Genomic DNA, 22,065 nt, shown 5'->3' with positions numbered 1-22,065 from the left:
GCGCTCCTTGAGGGCAAATCATATATTTTTTAATGAACACCACTGCGCGCAGGAGAGCAAATCGAGCAAAACTTACAATGTAAGTGTAACATTAGACTTTTCAATGACGTAAACAAATTACAACTCAATAGGACATTCAATATCCTATGTAGAATGGACGTCTATCTGTGAACTTTACCCTATATTGAATTGCATAAAGTACCTCTGCTTCTTTAAGAGCTTAAAAAAACAATCAGATTCCAGTGTCATATCACAGATAGAACAATCTTTGGTGAGTTTGGTCATATCTCCTCGCAACCAACTTCCTGTTTTGGTTTGGGCTCTTTTTAGCAGCTTTCATGATCCCAGTGACGCGTCTCTCTATCCTATTTTCAGCAGTAACGCACAGTTCGTGCCAAGGTAAGACCTGTCAGTGTGAGTGCGCGCTGTCTGTGACACCTAATACCACTGTTTATCTAGTGGCACTAAATAGGCTCGCAAGGGCATGTCAGAATCATGCAAAATGGAAGTTGGATGGTTGTATTTTGCCTCAGTACTGTTGGGCTGACGATTATTGTAACACTTCTGTATCTAAACGAGGAAGGTATAGTAAAAAAAAAACAATACTGTACTTTAACATTACACCCCTGGCACTATAATTGTATAAATCACAATAATCATTGAATTAATTTAGTTCCTTTAGGACCCAGCAGAGCTCCTCGGTGTCTATCCCTGTGATGTAGTACACATTCTGCCCCTGACGTTTGTGTTGTGGTGTACTGGTAGGGATCTATAATCATTAAGCTTTGCAGACTGTGGAACACATTAATCTCCATTATATGAAAGTGTATTGTCTGAAACTCAACATCAGGTTGCTGAATGTGCGCCTTCCATGTCTAGGTAAATTGTTACCTGGTATCAATCTCAGTCTGAATGTCGAGCTTCGAGGTTTGATGCAGGCTGTTGCTAGCTAGCTAGCTAGATAGCTAACGTTAGGACATTTCACGAGCAGAATTGCTAGCTAACTTTTTTTGGTTTTCAAACTCCTGCATGCTTTAAAATATCAATCACGTTGAACTCGCGCCTAATTATGCTCGCCATTTCAACACGGGGCTTTCTGTGGTCGGATGTCGAGACCAGAACCTTGCTTAACATCTGGGGCGAGCAGGACATCCAGACAGCGTTGGATGGAAACTTCAGAAACAGTCATGTCTACCGCGACGTCGCCCGAAGGTTGGGAGAGATGGGGTTCGAAAGAACCCCAGAGCAGTGTAGGGTGCGAATCAAAAGCCTGAAAAGGCAGTTCCTCCTGGCCAAGGAGGGTAACCTGAGGAACAATGGACAATACCACAAGATCTGCAAATTCTACGATGCCATGGAGAGGATCCTGAGCAGCCGTCCCCAGATTGACCCCCAAGAGCTGCTAGACAGTGGGGCTGTGGGGGATGAGACCATGGATGGGACAGAGGAGGAAGAGGACACAGACCCTCCACAGCACCCATACCTGGAGAGCACAGGGGAATGCTCCTATCCAGAGACCCAAGTGAAGATGGAATACCCTCCCATCCCTATCCCTGTGACCGTGGGAAATGGTAAGTACCATTTATATGGCATGTTGTTACATTGTTATCATATTGTATGCAGATACTACCACAGTCACAGCCCTCAAAACCTTAATCCACTTTCCTCAACAGGCACCACAGTCAGACAGACCAGCAGCAGCCAGTCAGCTAGTGGGCCCTCCTCCAGCCGACCCAAGCGGCCCAAGAAGCGGCACGCCGACCTGCCCCTGGACAGTCTGATGGAGCGATTCCTGGAGCAGAGTGCTGAGGCAGAGCAGAGCTTCTACCAGTTGGAGGAGCAGCGTCTGCAGGTCGAGGACCGGCGACGAGAGGCTGAACATGCCCGCGAGCTCCACATGCTCCAGGTGTTGGGACAGATGTTCTCCAGCATCGCTACCAGAAACCCTGTCGCCCCCGCAACCACAGCAATGCCGCCTGCTCGGAATACCATGGAGTCTACCATGCAGCCCGGTGTGCCGATGTCCGCCTCCAGCCATATGATGCGTGGTCGTTCGTGTCACCTCCGAGTCCGCTCGCCCCAATCCCAGGCTGAGTGGCCCAGCTACCACACTCAGCCACAGTCCAACGCAGGTTCTCAGACTTTAGGTATTCACTTCTCTCACTCAGTTGGCCTGTGTTTGAGCAATGGCCAGCCCTGGTGAGACTGCCTGTCGAAAAGCAGGTCAAACAGAACTGAATAATGCGGAAACAGATGCACAAATATGTCTAAATCTAAAAGCACACAACACACAAGCAGCTAGTGCAGGGAAGCTACACATTTTAAGGAGAACTCTGAATACTTCTCTTTTCTTTCTCAGTCATCGAGCGCTCCTTCTCCCTTGGGACAGCCGCACGCACAGGCATGGATGATATCCTTCCACTGGTGAAAAATATAGTCCCTCCATTGACATCTAAAAAGCACAAAGGCCAAGACGGGCGGATTGGGATTATTGGGGGATGTCAAGAGTAAGTGACCCAACCCAACTCCACCATCAACTTTGATTTCTAAATGAAGGTTTTCTGCCTTATACCAATATTGTGTGAGGTAACCAAAGTAATTTATCATTTTTCTCTCCTCTTCTTTGTGTCCTTTCATTCCATCCACCCTTCCTTCTGACAATTGTTCTTGTCATGGTAAGGTATACAGGAGCTCCGTACTTTGCTGCTATTTCTGCATTGAAAGTGGTAAGCACACAGTAGCTTTATTGGTTCTGTGTAATTTGTTCTCTGCTGGAGACATTGATATGATAAAACCTCTGTTACTTCTTAGGGGGCCGACCTGTCACACGTGTTCTGCACTAAAGACGCAGCGATAGTGATCAAATCCTACAGTCCGGAGCTCATAGTTCATCCTGTGCTGTAAGTTACATCTTAAAAGCCAATGTATACACCTTCCTAATAATGAGTGGCACCCCCTTTTGCCCTTAGAACAGCCTCAATTCGCCTGGGCATGGACTCTACAAGGTGTCGAAAGCGTTCCCCATGAATGCTGGCCCATGTTGACTCCAATGCTTCCCACAGTTGTATCAAGTTGGCTGGATGTTCTTTGGGTGGTTGTCCATTCTTGATAGAGGGGAAACTGTTGAGTGTGAAACACCCAGCAACATTGCAGTTCTTGACACCCTCAAACCGGTGTGCTTGGCACCTGCTACCACTTCAATATTTTGTCTTGCCCATTCATCTGAATGGCACACACACACAATCCATGTCTTAATTGTGTCAAGGCTTAAAAATATTTATTTAACCTGTCTCCCTCCTTAATCTAAACTGATTGAAGTCGATTTAACAAGTGACATCAATAAGGGATCATAGACTGACCAGGTGAATCCCAGTGAAAGCTATGTCATTGAAATGGCAGATGTTCCTAATGTTTTGTACACACAGTGTTTGTAAACTGTGTATATGATGTTGATGATAACTGTGTACACAGGGACAGCCCCAATGCAGTGGAGGAGATAGAGAAATGGCTCCCCAGACTCCATAGCCTGGTGGTGGGACCGGGGCTAGGCAGAGATGACAAGCTGCTGAAAAACGCCAAGGCACGTGGGACACTGAATATATATATATACACACACGAACACAGTCAATTTTAGATTAGACAGTCCACGTGATATTACCAATGTTCTTACGAGTCTTTTTCTTTAGGAAGTAATTGAGAAGTCCAAAGCAAGAGATATCCCTATAGTTATTGATGCAGTAAGTACTGTACACAAAACCAATTTTTGCTTTGGTAGTAGATTTAAAAAACGTTTTTTTTTTAAATATATATATATATATATTACAAGGATGTTCAGTGATTGTGTGTGTTCCACCAATAGGATGGGCTGTGGCTGGTTGCTCAGCAGCCATCAGTCATCCAAGGGTACCAGAAGGGCATCCTGACTCCCAACTACATGGAGTTCACCCGGTTGTATGAGGCTATGGTGAGTCTGCCAGTGCTAGCGCAGTGTGTGTGTTTGTTCATTATTAACCCTCTGTGTTTTCAGTACCATGAGCCTCTGGATAGCAGTGACCATCAAAGGAGTGCCATGGAGCTCAGTGTTGCCATGGGCAACCTGACCGTGGTGCTCAAGGGGGAGGAAGACCTAATCACCGACGGTAACAAGGGTTAGTGTTACAAACACACACAGCTACACTCAGAGTAAGTGCTACACTCACAAATATTCCTGTAAAAAATCTGACGGTGTTTCTGTGGTGTCCAGTGATCTTGTGCAGACAGGAGGGCAGCGGGCGGCGGTGTGGGGGGCAAGGAGACCTCCTATCTGGCTCTCTGGGAGTGCTGGCACACTGGGCATACGCCTCCTCAGCAGACATGACCAAAAGGTACCATATTTATCTCATCATTTTGTCATTAAACACTGACAAGACCAAAATGAATATAGCTTTATGATAACATATCGTCGCTGTATGATGAAAAACCTCGTCATTCAATTTTCATGTATTGAAAGCAGTAACTTTCATCAATGTGCTCCAAACATTTGACTCTAGGACCAAGAACATTTATTCAAAATAGCTTCTGAAGTTTTGAAATAGTATGTTTTGTTAATTGTAAACGAAAGCAATTTTTTCCATTTCCTGAATTTAAAAAAATATGTTTTTGTAGCAGATGTAACCTAGTTGGTCTAATTTTAACGTGTATTCGTCATTAATCTAACTGTTATGTATTCTCCAATCTCTTCTTCTGCCTAAGTGTGAACCCATCAGTGGTGGCAGCTTTTGGGGCCTGTTCTCTGACCAGACAGTGTAACAAACAGGCCTTTCACAAACATGGCCGAGCCACCACCACCACAGACATGATCCAGGAGATCAGCTCTGCCTTCAAAAAACTATTTGAGAGTTGAGAACAGTCTATAGGAGCAGAGTCCAAGATAAACTCACATACATATGTACTGTACATACACTATATATACAAAGGTATGTGGACACCCCTTCAAATGAGTGAATTTGGCTATTTCAGCAACACCGTTGCTGACAGGTATATAAAATCAATCAATCTCCATAGACCAACATTGGCAGTAGAATGGCCTTACTGAAGAGCGTGGCACCGTCATAGGATGCCACCCTCCCAACAAGTCGGTTCATCAAATTTCAGTTTGACGAACAGTTGTCCACATACTTTTGGTCATGTAGTGTACTGTACATGTATACATAAAGTATTACATTCATAAACACAAACAACCCTTTCTTCCATGGGAATCCAACTATCAATGTAGCTAGTCTTTACCTCAGACAGAAAAGCTAAAGCCCGGAAGTGAATCCGATCGCGCCTGTCGACAATGTGCCATTTAAAGGTAGTTTCCGATTGAGTCAACATTTGCATCGTTTTACCATGAATGCAATATTCACGAGCGCGGTAACATTGCCTTTAAAAGCTGCATTGTTGACAACCCTCGATCGGATTGAGTTCATAAGAAATAATTCACACAAAAAAGAATGACTCCAACATATGAAACCACTTCTAGCATAACCACAAAAAGATGTTTGGGAGTGCTGCACTTTTTTTTGCCCACGCTACAGAAGGCTATATCGGTTCGCTAATGCAGACTCGTAAAGGCCCAGTGCGGTACTTTAGTGAAAAAACTAAATTTAAAAAATGCATTAATTAACTACTACTTCCCACTGGTATGACTCATAGTTTATTTGTGCTCAATAAGCTACAGACCTTGATTATTTTTTTTACATTGATTAATTAATTTTGGCTATGTTGTCTCTCATACACTGGATCCATTGAAACAAAAAATTACAATGCAATATCTCCTTTACACTGGAGTCTTACTTTCTTAGTGTCTCCTTTGCTATTCAAAAAAGTGTGAAAGCCAGCACTTCATAATTAATGGGTCACATGAGGGTGAGCTGAGATTACATACCTTAATATCAGACTACCCAATGTACACATACTGTAACACACTGAGCAATACCTGGTGAAAGTTAGAGAATACAATTATTTAGAATCTGTTATTTGTTTCCAGACAGTTAATCATATTCCATAATGACATTCCTGTCTTTACTGTCATCAATAATATAATCTAAGTGATTATGTGTTGTCTCCTGTTTTTGGCAACCACCCTATATTAAAATGTTGGAGTTCACTTATGTTGTATGTCTTTACTCTTCATCGGTCGCTTTTTCAGTCTTCTATCTCCCTAACAGTGTAGCAGAGAGTTGGTCTATAACGTATCAATGTCTGTCTTGCTCAAACAGTACGAACATGTGCAACTGTAACTAGCTACATTGTAACATCAAGCATGGACCATTTTCACTAGATCTGCATCACTGTACTAATTACATGTTTTAAAACGACTGCCTAAAGGATCTAAACTCACTGAAGGAAATTACCAATGGCAGATATGTTTCTGATATGATGCGCATGCGCATACACATGTACAGTTCTCCACGTTGGACCAGACGCAATCAATACATAGTTGAGTTACAAGATTCTCCAGTTGGATTGAATACATTGTATGAAGTTCATTAAACGGCAAATATAAAGTTGCTGGTGAGTAAGAATTGCTCGCTAGTTGCGTAGCTTCATTTTCGTGTTCAGACAATAATTAGTTTGAAGGCTAACGTCACTGCTAGCTAGCTGACGTTAGTTCGCTTCGAGGCTGTTAGCTCGTTTATGGGAAAGCTAGGTAAGCTAACAGTAGTAACGTTGGCGTGTCAAAAGTAAGCTGAGGGAGTTTGCTAGATACATATTTTTTTAAATACAAGTTCAACGCATATCTTTAGGATTATGAGTTTCGGATGTTCTGTGTAACATATCTCTCATTTCGTTGTGGACAGCTTTGTGTGGACTTCGACAGAAGAACATGCTAAATCCGGCAAACGGTGACCCGGTCCACGTCGTTACAAATTATGTGGAAGAATATTTGGACTTGGTCGAATCACTACCATTCGACCTACAGAGGAGCGTGTCTCTTATGAAAGAAATTGACGCAAAATACCAAGGCAATTTGTTCACATTTCATCCACCGACTGTATACATACCTCTAATCATAATGTAGCTAGCTAACGTTAGCCAGCGAAACTGTTAGCCCAGCTAATTTACGTTAGCTACAGTAACTTAGTAGGTAGCAAGCACCTGGCTACTGTTGGCATTCAGCTGTACCAGCTTGTGCATGCATCAGTAATGCAGTTGGAATAGTAGATACCCTTTTATTCACATTTTGTCACTTAGTTATGTACATACTTTGGAACAAATATAGTTCATGTATTTAGCAAGCACAGTAAAACTATTGTTTACCTAATTAACTATTGTTTTTCACTTTTCTAATGTGCCATGTTTGTTACATTAACATTTTTTATATTTAACTATGCGGGCATAATTTGTTTTTCTCAGATGTCCTGCAGGAGCTGGATGATGCTTATGAGCGCTACCGTCGGGAGTCCGACCCTCTCCAGCGGCGCAGAATGCAGCTGTCCATCCAGAGAGCTCTCATCAGCAGCCAGGAGCTAGGAGATGAGAAGATCCAGATTGCTGGGCAGATGGTGGGTAAACGTGGCTGGCTGCCTGTATACTTTGCTGAATTCCTGTCCAGCATGAAAATAACAATATATAGATGAGGTAGCCCCGCATTGGTCACTCTCCTTGAGCAACCTATGTTACCCCACTGATCACAACCCACACTGTATAAAAAATAAACCCTGTATTGTCCCAGGTGGAATTGGTGGAGAACCGTAGCCGGCAGGTGGACTGGCATTCTGAGCTCCTCCACAACTCCCAGGAGATCCCAGAGATCCATGTACCCACATCAACTGCTATGACGACGACTACAGCCTCCATGTCAACGTCAGCAGTGACAACCACGCCGGGCAAAGTGGGTCACCACGACAAGAGGCGTGATGAGGCAACGCCAGGCTCAGTCGGTGGAGGGGAAAAGTCTGGCGGGAAACGTTCGCGGCGGCAGAAGAACGGAGAGAACCGGGAGAGCTATGGAGGCATGGATCATGGTGATGAGGCGGGCATGGGGGCAGCCAGGGAAAAGAGGGCCAAAATGTCATCGTCCAAGAAGAAGAAGAGGTCAAAGGGCAAATCAGAGAGGGAGGTGTCACCCCCAGACCTGCCCATCGACCCAGATGAGCCCACCTACTGCCTGTGTGAACAGGTGTCTTACGGCGAGATGATTGGCTGTGATAATGACGAGTGTCCCATTGAGTGGTTCCACTTCTCCTGTGTGGGGCTACATCACAAGCCCAAGGGGAAGTGGTTCTGCCCCAAATGCAGGGGTGAGAATGAGAAGATCATGGACAAGGCCCTGGAGAGGGTGAAGAAGGAGAGGGCCTACAACAGGTAGCTGCTCTACCTGGCCCAGTGAACGTTGTTTGTGATCATGTTAGTTTTGTTTTTTGTTGTATTTTCTACTCCCAATTAGTATCAATGCTGTTTGAAAATGAAGAATTGGGGCCTCCCTAGTGGTACATCAGTCTAAGGCGTCACTACAGACCCGGGTTCAATCCCAGGCTGTGTCGCAGCCGGCCGTGACCGGGAGACCCATGAGGCGGCACGCAATTGTCCCAGCGTCTCCGGGTTAGGGGAGGCTTTGGCCGGCCGGGATGTCCTTGTCCCATCGCTCTCTTGTCGCTAGTTGTACGGTGTTTCCTCCGACACATTGGTGCGGCTGGCTTCCGGGTTAAGCAAGCAGTGTGGCTTGGCAGGGTTGTGTTTTGGAGGACGCATGGCTCTCGACCTTCGCCTCTTCCGAGTATGTACGGAATTGCAACAATGGGACAAGACTAACTACCAATTGGATATCAAAGTTGGAGAAAGGGTTAAAAATTACAAATGAAGAATTAGAAAGAGGGACTTGTCATTTTAGTAAAGGCTGTACTGTAAGATGGACGTCCTAGTTTAGTACCACTGGTTTAGAGCAGATATGTAATACAGATTATTGTATCATAGCCACAATGATTGTTGACGCTAGTGTATCATGCATGCAACCATACTAGCCATATTTCTCCATACGAACAAATAAAACATTTTAACCAAGATTGTGTGCCGAAAGTCATTCTAGACATGTACTATATTACAAGGTGGCTTACAGATATGAATGCAATGTGCTTCCTATGTTGAATTGTCTTTGCATCATGTATTTACCATGGGATGTGACTGCTGTTTGTTATAAGAGCCATTAGTAATAGGGCTGCTCTAGCAGCAAAAGTTGTTAACAGATGGTTAAATTGATAACTCATGTTTGACTGATGGCATGGGGCCTGTAGTTGTGAGGACAGTCACTTGTGACACCAGTAAAAAAAATGTTATTTAAATGCATCTTGGCCTGGAGTCCATTGTTTCTGGTCCAATGGTAGTATTCTTGAAGGCCTTGGCATGTATATAATGAAATCCTTTGGTCCCTAGTCTGTGCTTACTGTGTCAAAAATAGTAAAGCAACAACTCATGCGTACACCATCATGCCATGTCTGATTAGTTTGTTTTAAAGAGTTCCTTGTCAATAAACCATATTCTCATTAAGTTGGTGTCAAATGTCAATGCTGCAGAGGCATTAACTGATGGAAGTGTGCAGCTAGTTTCTCAGCATTGCAAGAGATGACCGATTTCACAGTATTTACCAGATAGCGAAAGCTAAATATAGAGGTGATGGATGACTACGGTAGGGAGCACATGGTTAACCAGCCAAGAGAAACATTACTACTGTCATAGTAAAAGGTAGCTTTGACGACTTATTTACAATTGCTGAAAAAGTGACATGGTGGACAACCAGTGCAAAATCTGTACAATCAGGATGTATGTTCTAGACGAGTACTTACTGAACAGAGAACAAGAACACACTATCACTGTCATGCATGTAACAGAGCTCACAACACAAAGACATGGGTTAAGCATGTGGGTCTAGTTCTGAATCAGGTTGTTTAAGGATGAACACACGCAACAATTTTCCAAATAAAGGTAATGAACTTGATAGCTCAGATGCTGCTTTGTAAAGTGAGCTTATGTATTAAAGGGTAATGGGAGCACACCAAAGAAAGGACCTACAAGCAGGTTAACATGATTAATTGATATTTCTTCCAAACATTACACATCAGTCCAACTAATTTATTTCAGTGTGGGAAGGGAGGCAGGTAATTGACGTCCAAAAATTGTCCTCAATAGAAGACGGTGGCGACAAAAACAAGATTCAGCACATAAGTCCCCTGATAAGCCAAAACAGGAGAGAGACATAGAAAAAAATAACAAAAACTCCACTCCAAGCGTGTTAGGAAAAAAAATGTTCAACAAGGGACAGGTAAAGTGCATAAATATGTCAAATTAAAATGGAGGAAGAAACAAAAAAATCTAAATTAAGATGTACTACTCAAACTCGCATCACACAGCTCAGCGCTGGTGATAGAGAAGGCCAGAAGGGAGAGGATGTGGTCAACTGTCCCTCCAGCTCTGTTCTACAATGGCCGACACACGCTTCTCGTACTCCCTCTTGTTTTCTTGGTAAAGCTGGGCCGCCTGACTGTTGGCTGGGCTGTTGGGGTTTGGTTCGTCTAGCAGAGACTGGAAGAATGGAAGGGAGCAAGGTGATGAATACTGAGTAGACGAGACAGGCTTTCTACAGCACAGAGATCAAGACATAAAAGTGGGCATGCACCATGACACTTCAGGATGTTCAGTATGGGAAGTGTTTTATAATCTGCTTTGTCACAGTAGGACTAAATGTTGACAGGGAAGGGAGGATACATGGCATATAAAATGTATTATGGAAAACAAGATCTATTTGCCTACCTGAATAGAGGTAAGAATGGATGACACGTCATAGGTTGGACTCCATCGATTCTGCAGAATGTCTAGACATATACTGCCATCTGCATACACTGTAAATAAAACAGAAGGGTTAAAATACCATTAACCTTTGCAGTACTAACCATAATCAGGCTGTTTTGCTACTGTCGTTGTGACAACATACCATTTGGATGAAACATCTTTGACACAAATCGTACTGTGGGGGGTTTGTTAGGGTATTCTTCTGTGAACTCAACAGTAAGCTTAAATGTGCCTGGAACATAAAAGATGGGGAGGAAAGAAGAATTAGAACCATGGCTCTAGTTCATATCGCTCATACTATCATGCAACAAAGAATGTTAGAAAACATTTACAGGTGTTGTATTATCTGTAACACTGCCGGTAGATAAAACAGGAACTTGATGATTGACTGCTTTAGCCTACTTTATGTGAAATTGATCAAATCAACAATTACATCACACACAACCCGTAGCTCCGTAGAGTATGCAAACATAAAGAATGGGGTGCACAGTGCTGTACTCACCGTCCTCAAAAGGTGTCCCTTCTGGGCTGTAAAGGGAAATAAATATGTTTAAACGTTTTCTCTGTATGTGTGAAAAATGTTTCATTTCCCCGTAAATAAGTTAACAGATGAAGGAGGAACATTGTGATGAGCAGATGAATCACTTCACATTTTTGGAATCATTGGCTCAGAAAGGTATTGAAATGACCTTGATCTCACATAATTACCAATAACTACGCTGACCAGCTGGCAAGTGTCTACAATGACATGTTCAACCTCTCCCTGATCCAGTCAGTAATACCTACACGTTAAGACCACCATAGTCCCTGTACGCAAGAATGCCATGGTAACCATCTAAATGACTATCGCCCCATAGCACTCACATCTGTAGCCATGAAATCCCTTGAAGAGCTGGTAATGGCTCACATCAACACCATCACCCTAGCCACCCTGGACCCCTTCAAATCTGCATACCGCCCAAACAGATCCACAGATGATGCAATCTCTATTGCACTCCACACTAGAGGTGGACCGATTATTCGGCATGGGCGATTAATTAGGGCTGATTTCAAGTTTTCATAACAAATCGGTAATCTGCATTTTTGGCCGATTACATTGCACTCCACGAAGAAACTGCGTGGCAGGCTGACCACCTGTTACGCGAGTGCAGTGTCAAAAGGACCTTGGGGCTGCAATGAGCCAAGGTAAGTTGCTAGCTAGCATTAAACTTATCTTGTAAAAAACAATCAATCTTCACATAATCACTAGTTAACCTAGTAATATCATCAACCATGTGTAGTTAACTAGCTTGTCCTGCGTTGCATATAATCAATGCGGTGCATGTTCATTTATCATCGAATCACAGCCTACTTCAACTTTGCCAAACGGGTGAAGATTTAACAAAAGCTCATTCCCCAAAAAAGCACATTCGTTGCACAAATGTACTTAACCACAAACAGCAATGCATTTCTTAAAATCAATACACAAGTATATTTTTAAACTTGCATATTTAGTTAAAATAAATGCATGTTAGAAGGCAATATTAACTAGGGAAATTGTGTCACTTCTCTTGCATTCAATGCAAGCAGAGTCAGGGTATATGCAACAGTTTGGCCACCTGGCTCATTGTGAACTGTGCTTCTTACTAACAAAGACCGTAATTAATTTGCCAGAATTTTACATGATTATGACATAACATCGAAAGTTGTGCAATGTAACAGCATATTTAGACTTAGGGTTGCCACCCATTCGACAAAATACAGATTGGTTTCTTATTACACTGAAAGAATAAACGCTTTGTTTTCAAAATTATAGTTTCCGGATTTGACTATATTAAATGACCAAAGGCTCGTATTTCTGTGTGTTTATTATAATTCGGTCTATGATTTGATATTTTATAGAGCAATCTGAGCGGTGGTAGGCAGCAGTAGGCTCGTAAGCATTCATTCAACTTTGCCAGCAGCTCTTAGCAATGCTTGAAGCACAGAGCTGTTTATGAATTCAAGCCGATCAACTGCCGAGATTAGGTTGTCAATACTAAAGTGCCAATAAGAACATCCAATAGTCAAAGGTATATGAAATACAAATGGTATAGAGAGAAATAGTCGACGCGTCATAATTCCTATAATAACTACAACCTAAAACTTCTTAACTGTGAATATTGAAGAACTGGGAATATTGAACCACCAGCTTTCATATGTTCTCATGTTCCGAGCAAGGAACTTAAACATGAGCTTTTTTTCTACATGGCACATATTGCACTTTTACTTTACTTTCTTCTTTTACTTTCTTCTCTTTGCATTATTTATTTGAGACTAAATATAATTTATTTATGTATTATATTAAGTTAAAATAAAAGGGTTCATTGTTCATTCAGTATTGTTGTAATTGTCATTATTACAAATATATATAAAAATCGTACGATTAGTCGGTATCTGCTTTTTTTGGTCCACCAATAATCGGCATTGAAAAATCATAATCGGTCGGCCTCTAGTATAGAGGTCCTGGATGACAGGAGGTTTAGCCCCAGTGATGTACTGGGCCGTTCGCACTACCCTCTGTAGTGTCTCAATTTTTATTACTATTTACTTTTTAACACTGCATTGTTGGGAATGGGCTCATAAGTACTTCACGGTAAAGTCTACGCCTGTTGTTTTTGGCGCATGTGACCAATAAAATATGATTTGAAACTACCAAGACAAAAGGCTGTTTCTGAACCCTAACTCTGCAATATTTGCTGCCAGAGCATGGGGTTATAAATAATATTGCACAGAAAATCTGTGACAGTCTGAATGTGCACCTCTGACCGCTTGCGCTTCGCCATCTTACCCGAATATGACTGCATTCCACACCATTATGTTGTTTTCGGAAGGGGCACCACTGACGCCAGCCGGAGGGTCTTCTTGTAACCTATGGGGCCCGAGAAGAACAACTTTAGTTCTGTGTCAAAATTGCTTGCTACCTAGCTAATATATGCTTATTAACCCTATTTTCAAAATGATAGTTATTTTACAAATCGACACATTACTGAACTCACTCTTACTTGCAATATTATCAAACAATGCAGAAGCCCATAAAAGTGTTAATGCTACTTAGCTAGCTCAACATACTCCCCTGTACAGTAGGTGGTGGTTACACACCCTATGAGTGTGGTCTGCCAATAAACCTCAAAGAAGGGACGTAAGTGGGAAGATGGCGGAAGTGGATGCAGAGTTTAAATCAAGCAGCACGTTGAGCAAATTTGGTTGAAGACAAATGTTCCGAATGGACAACAGTAGTATTGAAAACTGGAACGAAAAGGAAATTGTCTACAATTGGATTGGAGGATACATGTTTGAATGATAATGAATCGCTTCTTGTTGGGATGCGTTTGTTGAGCAAGGATGCATATGTGAGAAACCCATTTGAGATGTCAAATGGTGAAGTACACGCTTGGAAGTCTGAGAGTGACCAGTAGTGGTTTTATTTTGATTAATTGTATTTCTGAAGAGTAGAGGAAGATTGCTGTGGGCCTAAAAAGAATCCGGACAACAGAATTTGTGTGTTCTGAACTTGGCAGCAGAGCACCTGTCAACCAAGTCATCTCAGGGGTGACGACAGATGTTCAGGTGGAATACCTGAATTGAATTCCTGGTGTGGTTGATGCACAGCGTCTGATCCTCTGGGTGAACAAGAAGAACGTCTGTCGGGCCTGTTGTTTTTTGATAAAGAGCAATTACCTACGCTTGTGAAGCTTTGTTACGTAAGATACGCAGTAAGAGCTTTCACCTGAGTGTAAGGATGTAAAAGATTTGGCCATTTTTCAAGTGTTTGGACTTAAGGCTCGACATCTGAAAACTTGCATGGGGTACTGGCACCGGAAGACCCGCCCTCACCAGGTTCCCCTTGAGCCTGTGTAGGGAACAGATCTGTTTTATTTTTTTTACAGAAAATGTGTTTATTTTCTTTTGGTAGTTTGTTCACTTTTTGGGGGAAACCCTATTTCCACCCCACATTATGGCGGGATGCACATTCAATTGTGTTCGCCAATATACCATAAAATAAACTAAACGTGTCACAAACCGTAACGGTTAACGTTATGCAATTCAAGCACGGGACATCGCATAACCAACCTGAGTAATCTTATGACGTATTGTTAATCTAACCCAGTTTCGCTTGCAAGTGAGCCATAGTGACTCGCATTGGGAGAGCAAGTTGTTTTCTTCGCTAGCTAATCTGTAGCCAAGTATTGGCTGGCAAGCTAAATAATTAACGTAGCTGACTGTTTTAGAGTTCGACGACTTTCTCGGCATGAGCTATTTTCAAACGCAACATTACACATTTGAGAACTGTAAACTAGGTAAACCCCAAAATGTCAGGAAACAGACGGCTGTGTGACTTGCTAGTTAACGTTTGCTAGCTTGCTTGGTAACCTTCACTGACTAGCTTTGCTAGTTATAGCTTCTTCAGACATCAATAACACCATCCGTGAAAATTGTTCATCTCACCGTTTAAAATCTCTCATCAATCGTCTTCTTGCCGGAGTAGACATCGTAAACTAAATATATAACGGTAACACAAATGTACTGCTTTATTTACAACAAAAGTGTTTATAATATAGCTAGTTAACGTTGGGTTTACAACAACATTCAGCTCTCTTTTTTTCCGCTGCCGCCTCGGTGAAACGATATCCTCCGAGTCCTACCCTAGCCGCTGGTAAGTGGAATATTAGGCGATACCACTTCAGCTAATAGGGGACGTTTCCGTAGTCTTTTAAAGAAAACCGAGACGTACGATAATTTAGGTTTTAATATAATTTTGCTTTATTGTATTACATTTGTATTGATAAACGATTTAATACGTATCTATTGACTTAGTCTCACCTTTTTATTTGAGACCCGTGTTTGACGGGGGGCGTGGTTACGGGGACGTAGCATTTGTACGGTTAGGTAAAAAATAAAACTCCAGCTATGAACCTCGGTCTTGGAGACAGGTGACAAACGGGTGTTCGCACAGGTGAAATAGTGGGCATTTTCCAGATACAAAGGGAGCGGAGAGGAATACCATATTCATTAAGTTTACCCAGTACTAGGACATTTTTGCAAAAATCATTCGTAGCCTCAGGCAGGAGGCTGAGCCTAGGCCGCAAGTGGATCTTCCAACAAGGCAATAACCCCAAGCACACATTAACATCTACAATGAAATAATAATTGACCACAAAATCAACAGTTTGCAATGCCCATCTGTCTCTGGACTTCGAACCCCATTCAAAACCTGGGGTTTGAAATGAAGAATGCAAAGTGTGTGCAAAGCTGTCATCAAGGCAAAGGGTGGCTAATTGAAGAATCTCAAATATAAAATATATTTGGATTTGTTTCACACTTTTTTGGTATACATGATTCCATATGTGCTATTTCATAATTGTGATGTCTTCTATTACTCTACAATGTAGAAAATAGTAAAAATAAAGAAAATCCTTGAATGTGTAGATGTTCTAATACTTCAGACGGGTAGTGTAGGACATGCCTCTCACTAAATAGCAGAATGTCAACGTTCCTTCCTGTCCTAGGCTTACATTTTTTGTATATTACCTTTATTTAACTAGGCAAGTCAGTGACGGCCTAGGAAATGTGGGTTAACTGCCTTGTTCAGCGGCAGGACATATTTTTACCTTGTCAGCTCGGGGATTTGATCTTGGAACCTTTCGGTTACTAGTCCAATGCTCTACATTTACATTACATTTAAGTCATTTAGCAGACGCTCTTATCCAGAGCGACTTACAAATTGGTGCATTCACCTTATGACATCCAGTGGAACAGCCACTTTACAATAGTGCATCTAAATATTTTAAGGGGGGGGTGAGAAGGATTACTTTATCCTATCCTAGGTATTCCTTAAAGAGGTGGGGTTTCAGATGTCTCCGGAAGGTGGTGATTGACTCCGCTGTCCTGGCGTCGTGAGGGAGTTTGTTCCACCATTGGGGAGCCAGAGCAGCGAACAGTTTTGACTGGGCTGAGCGGGAACTGTACTTCCTCAGTGGTAGGGAGGCGAGCAGGCCAGAGGTGGATGAACGCAGTGCCCTTATTTGGGTGTAGGGCCTGATCAGAGCCTGGAGGTACTGAGGTGCCGTTCCCCTCACAGCTCCGTAGGCAAGCACCATGGTCTTGTAGCGGATGCGAGCTTCAACTGGAAGCCAGTGGAGAGAGCGGAGGAGCGGGGTGACGTGAGAGAACTTGGGAAGGTTGAACACTAGACGGGCTGCGGCGTTCTGGATGAGTTGTAGGGGTTTAATCGCACAGGCAGGGAGCCCAGCCAACAGCGAGTTGCAGTAATCCAGACGGGAGATGACAAGTGCCTGGATTAGGACCTGCGCCGCTTCCTCTAACCACCTGGCTTCCCGCCACCCCAGACTATAGTGACATACAGTGCATTCAGAAAGTATTCAGACTCCCTTGACTTTGAATTCTAGAATTGATTAAATTGTTTTTTCCCCTGATCATTCTACACACAATACCCCATCATGACAAAGTAAAAACAGGTATTTAGACATTTTTACAAAACAACTGAAATATTACATTTACAATACTCAGACCCTTTAATCAGTACTTTGTTGAAGCACCTTTTGTCAGCGATTACAGCCTTGTGTTTTCTTGAGTATGGCGCTACAAGCTTGGATCACCTGTATTTGAGGAGTTTCTCCCATTCTTCTCTCCAGATCCTCTTAATTAAGCTCTGTTGGTTGGATGAGGAGCGTTACTGCACCGCTATTTTCAGGTCTCTCCAGAAAGGTTAGATCGGGTTCAAGTCCAGGCTCTGGCTGGGCCACTCAAGGACATTCAGATATTAGTCCCGAAGCCACTCCTGCGTTGTCTTGGTGTTGAAGGATTTTTATCAGTAATGATTAAATAATGTATACATTTAACGTAGAATTATAACTAATATAATTATATCCTGTCTGATAAAGAATGGTTCTACATAGGCAAAGAGGAAGTGTTAACAGACAAATTGTGACCACTGTGAAACCGATAACAGGAAGAAAGTCTCCCCACCCAAGGCGAAGAGAAACCGTTAGGCTTGCGGTAGATTATGCAACTTGTGATAGAATATGATAAGCAATATGTGTGTGTTGGAATGGACTTTTGAAAGCAGCTATTTCCTTGTCGGAGAGGAGGGATATTTAGGACGCTATGACGCTATGTGTGATATATAAACTAATGTACATGGTATTTTGAGCAGAGCTTTTGAGAATAAACGCTATTGATTAATTCTGGTGGCTGGTCTCTGTCCATTTTATGCAAATAAGAACCTTACAAATCCTTAGAAACGGACAGAGTGTTTTAATTGAATTGGTTCATGAACACATAGTTACTAAATTCATCTAACACTTGGTTGTGTGCTTAGGGTCGTTGTCCTGCTGGAAGGTGAACCTTCGCCCCAGTCTGAGGTCCTGAGCTCTCTGAATCAGGTTTTCATTAAGGATCTCAATGTACTTTGCTCCATTCATCTTTCTCTCAATCCTGACAAGTCTCCCAGTCCTTGCCGCTGAAAACCACCACCATGCTTCACCGTAGGGATGGTGCCAGGTTTCCTCCAATCTTTGTTTCATCAGACCAGAGAATCTTGTTTCTCATGGTCTGAGAGTCCTTTAGTTGCTTTTTGGCAAAATCCAAGCAGGCTTTCATATGCCTTTTACTGAGGAGTGGCTTCCGTCTGGCCACTCTACCATAAAGGCCTGATTGCTGGAGTGCTGCAGAGATGATTGTGCTTCTGAAAGGTTCTTCCATCTCTACAGAGAAACTATTGAGCTGTCAGAGTGACAATCAGGTTCTTGGTCACCTCGCTGACCAAGGCCCTTCTGCTCTATGGCTGAGTTTGGCCAGGCAGCCAGCTTTAGAAAGAGTTTTGGTGGTTCCAAACATATTAAATTTAAGAATTATGGAGGCCACTGTGTTCTTGGGGTCCTTCAATGCTGCAGAAATGTTTTGGTACCCTTCCCCAGATCTGTGCCTCGACACAATCCTATCTCACACCTCTATGGACAATTCCTTCAACCTCATGTCTTGGTTTTTGCTCTGACATGCACTGTCAACTGTGGGACCTTATATAGACAGGTGTATTTCTCTGAATTTACCACAGGTGGACTCCAATTACGTTGTAGAAACATCTCAAGGATGATCAATGGAAACAGGATGCACCTGAGTTCAATTTTGAGTCTCATAGCAAAGGGTCTGAATACTTATGTAAATAAGGTATTTTTGTTTTTTATTTTAAAGAAATTAGCAAAAAAATATATATATATTTTTTTTGCTTCATCATGGTCTGTGGATTAATGAGGATTTTTATTTATTTTATTGTATTTATTTAATCCATTTTAGAATAAGACTGTAACATATGTAGAAAAAGTCTAGGGGTCTGAATACTTTCCGAATGCACTGTAATCTACATGAATGCAGTCGCCACTTCATTAAAGCCTTTAGATGCAGTTTAACATAGTGCACTTTGTTTTATCAAGTGTGACAGATGTTGTACTCATCACTGCTCGCTCTATCAGAAAGTAGAGCTTTGACCTCACGTAGGTTGAAACACTACATTTTATTCATTTATAAACTCTCACATTACCTGACATCTTTACTTATTCATAGATGTAAGAGTTACCATACCCAATTACAATGATGACTAACTCTGGATATTCAGTCTGTTGCTACACACTAAAAAAACTGTTTTTACACTGAACAAAAATATAAATGCAACATGCAACAATTTCATCGATTTTACTGAATTATATAAGGAAAACTGTCAATTGAAATATATTAATTAGGTCCTAATCTATGGATTTCACATGACTGGGAATACAGATATGTAAATCACAGAGACCTTAAAAAAAAGGTAGGGGTGTAGATTAGAAAACGAGTCAGTATCTGGTGTGACTACCATTTGCCTCATGCAGTGTGACAACTCCTTCACATAGAGTTGATCAGGCTGTTGATTGTGGCCTGTGGAATGTTGTCCCACTCCTCTTCAATGACTGTGCGAAGGTGTTGGATATTGGCAGGAACTGGAACACGCCGTCGTACATGTCGATTCATCCCAAACGTACTCAATAGGTGACATGGTGAATATGCAGGCAATGGAAGAACTGGGGCATTTTAGCTTCCAGCAATTGTGTACAGATCCTTGCGACATGGGCCCGTGCATTATCATGCTGAAACATGAGGTGATGGCGGCGGATGAATGGCACGACAATGGGCCTCAGGATCTCGTCACAGTATCTCTGTGCATTCAAATTGCCATCAATAAAATGTAATTGTGTTTGTTGTCCGTTGCTTATGCGTTCCCATAACATAACCCCACCGCCACCATGGGGCACTGTTCACAATGTTGAACAGTAAGCCGCTCGCCCACACAATGCCATACACGCTGTCTGCCATCTGCCCTGTACAGTTGAAACTGGGATTCATCCGTGAAGAGCACACTTCTCCAGCGTGCCAGTGGCCATCGAAGGTGAGCATTTGCCCACTGAAGTTGGGCACAATGCCAAACTGCAGTCAGGTCAACACCCTGGTGAGGACGACAAGCACGCAAATGAGCATCAGTTTCTGACAGTTTGCGCAGATATTCTTCAGTTGTGCAAAGCCAGTTTCCTCAACTGTCTGGGTGGCTGGACTCAGACAATCCGCAGGTGAAGAGGCCGGATGTGGAGGTCCTGGGCTGGCGTGGTTACACGTGGTCTGCGGTTGTGAGGCCAGTTGAACGTACTGCCAAATTCTCTAAAACGATATTGGAGGTGGCTTATGTTAGAGAAATTAACATTACATTTTCTGGCAACAGCTCTGGTGGATATTCCTGCAGTCAGCATTCCAATTGCACGCTCCCTCAAAAGTTGAGACATCTGTGGCATTGTGTTATGCCAAAATTGCACATTTTAGAGTGGCCTTTTATTGTCCACAGCACAAAGTGTGCCTGGTTTAATGATCATGCTGTTTAATATGCTTCTTGATATGCCACACCTGTCAGGTGGATGGATTATTTTGACAAAGGAGAAATTCTCACTAACAGGGATGTAAAATAATGAGTGTTTAAAATTTGAGCGAAATAAGCTTTTTGTGCGCATGGAACATTTCTGGGATCTTTTGTTTCAGCTCACAAAACATGGGATCAACACTTTACATGTTGAGTTTATATTTTTGTTCAGTGTAGTTTCTTCTGACACCATGTATGGAGCAATCTTCAGAGTTCCCTACAAATGTATGTATCGGTGCCTTTCAGACATTTCAGAGTGTTGATTGAGGACCTCTGCTGAGGAATATGATTGTTTTTCAAGTGGGTTTTTACTTCGGTAATCCCTTCTTATTTCCTGTGTAATTTGTTGTGTAATTGTAAGATGCAGGGCTCCCTTGCAAAAGAGATCTTGAAGTCAATGGAACTCCATTCAAATTAAAAATAAATACATGCAATTCTCACCTGTGGTGTGTGATTCTAAGTTCTGGACAATTCAAGAGAATTATGCCAGTGCCCAACCAAGGTCCCATTGTTTGTGTCCATCTCATCTGTGTGGACTGTGGAGTGAGCATGATCCCCAACCACAGGCATGGGACCTCACATGGACAGAGAGTAAATCCATTGTCTGTGGCGTTCCCTTCCACTGCACGTGCAGATGCCGTTTCCAGGCTCCTGGGTGGTCTTATGGCGTTGAATAACACTCATAATGCAAAACACAGACATATTGCTGTAATTATTGGTTCATTGAGTACAACTCAAAACAACAATTTAACAAATGGGTTATGACACGTGCAATTCAACAGAGGCCCCAGTGCACACAGGGTAAGGTTCAGTTCACTCAATACAAAAAGTGCATTGCAATTCCCAATGTGAAAAAATTGGAACATGAATTTCAGTTTACTTATTGGATAAACTATGGGGGGAAATACACACTGCACAAACATTAAGAACACCTACTCTTTCCATAACAGACTGACCATGTAAACTCTGATCCCTTATTGACGTTACTTATTAAATCAACTTCAATCAGTGTAGATGAAGAGGAGACGTCTTAAAAATCCTTCTTAACCTTTGAAAACAACAGACATGGATTGTGTGCCATTCTAAGGGTGAATGGGCAAGACAAAAAATGTAAGTACGTTAGAACACGCTCAACAGTTTCCTGTGTATATCAAGAATGGTCTACCACCCAAAGGACATCCAGCCAACTCACATATTCAAGCTTTATGAGGCGTAAATGATACAGGATAGTAGTTCAAGACAAAAGTCCTGTATTCCATTTTCATAGCATACCGTAT

At 42.3% G+C, this 22,065-nt stretch overlaps 3 protein-coding genes across 8 annotated transcripts; 2 read left to right on the top strand and 1 right to left on the bottom strand.

Moving 5' to 3' along the window:
* The first annotated feature begins 594 nt into the window (after positions 1-594).
* Positions 595-6,130, top strand: naxd (NAD(P)HX dehydratase). 2 transcript variants are annotated; one of them, XM_046364637.1, is made up of 11 exons: positions 596-1,571; positions 1,674-2,147; positions 2,360-2,507; positions 2,681-2,726; positions 2,812-2,900; positions 3,472-3,580; positions 3,687-3,737; positions 3,860-3,964; positions 4,028-4,148; positions 4,244-4,364; positions 4,732-6,130. In XM_046364637.1, the coding sequence occupies exons 1-11, from the start codon at positions 1,070-1,072 to the stop codon at positions 4,880-4,882; spliced, it is 1,917 nt and encodes a 638-aa protein (XP_046220593.1). In that variant the 5' UTR covers positions 596-1,069; the 3' UTR covers positions 4,883-6,130. The 2 variants fall into 2 exon arrangements, with proteins under 2 accessions (XP_046220587.1, XP_046220593.1); XM_046364631.1 differs by having other exon boundaries at positions 595-1,571; positions 3,860-4,148.
* LOC124045490 (inhibitor of growth protein 1-like) lies at positions 4,249-9,309 on the top strand. Of its 3 annotated transcripts, XM_046364817.1 has the most exons (4): positions 6,262-6,537; positions 6,825-6,989; positions 7,381-7,529; positions 7,700-9,309. In XM_046364817.1, exons 2-4 carry the CDS (start codon positions 6,851-6,853, stop codon positions 8,333-8,335), a joined length of 924 nt encoding a protein of 307 aa, XP_046220773.1. In that variant the 5' UTR covers positions 6,262-6,537; positions 6,825-6,850; the 3' UTR covers positions 8,336-9,309. The 3 variants fall into 3 exon arrangements, with proteins under 3 accessions (XP_046220790.1, XP_046220773.1, XP_046220781.1); XM_046364834.1 differs by lacking the exons at positions 6,262-6,537; positions 6,825-6,989 and adding an exon at positions 4,249-4,364; XM_046364825.1 differs by lacking the exon at positions 6,825-6,989.
* A 730-nt stretch (positions 9,310-10,039) lies between these two features.
* LOC124045554 (ubiquitin-conjugating enzyme E2 A-like) lies at positions 10,040-15,621 on the bottom strand. Of its 3 annotated transcripts, XM_046364920.1 has the most exons (7): positions 15,277-15,621; positions 14,558-14,680; positions 13,619-13,699; positions 11,312-11,337; positions 10,952-11,041; positions 10,771-10,859; positions 10,040-10,542 (listed from the first exon to the last, which is right to left on the bottom strand). In XM_046364920.1, the coding sequence occupies exons 1-7, from the start codon at positions 15,318-15,320 to the stop codon at positions 10,414-10,416; spliced, it is 582 nt and encodes a 193-aa protein (XP_046220876.1). In that variant the 5' UTR covers positions 15,321-15,621; the 3' UTR covers positions 10,040-10,413. The 3 variants fall into 3 exon arrangements, with proteins under 3 accessions (XP_046220876.1, XP_046220884.1, XP_046220893.1); XM_046364928.1 differs by lacking the exon at positions 14,558-14,680 and having other exon boundaries at positions 15,277-15,605; XM_046364937.1 differs by lacking the exons at positions 14,558-14,680; positions 15,277-15,621 and adding an exon at positions 14,407-14,547.
* Positions 15,622-22,065: the final 6,444 nt, after the last annotated feature.

Source organism: Oncorhynchus gorbuscha, linkage group LG01 (genome assembly GCF_021184085.1).
Source record: "Oncorhynchus gorbuscha isolate QuinsamMale2020 ecotype Even-year linkage group LG01, OgorEven_v1.0, whole genome shotgun sequence".
NCBI classification, from domain to species: Eukaryota; Metazoa; Chordata; class Actinopteri; order Salmoniformes; family Salmonidae; genus Oncorhynchus; species Oncorhynchus gorbuscha.
The sequence above is the reverse complement of the archived record's forward strand: the minus strand, read 5'-3'. Positions and strand labels throughout refer to the sequence as shown.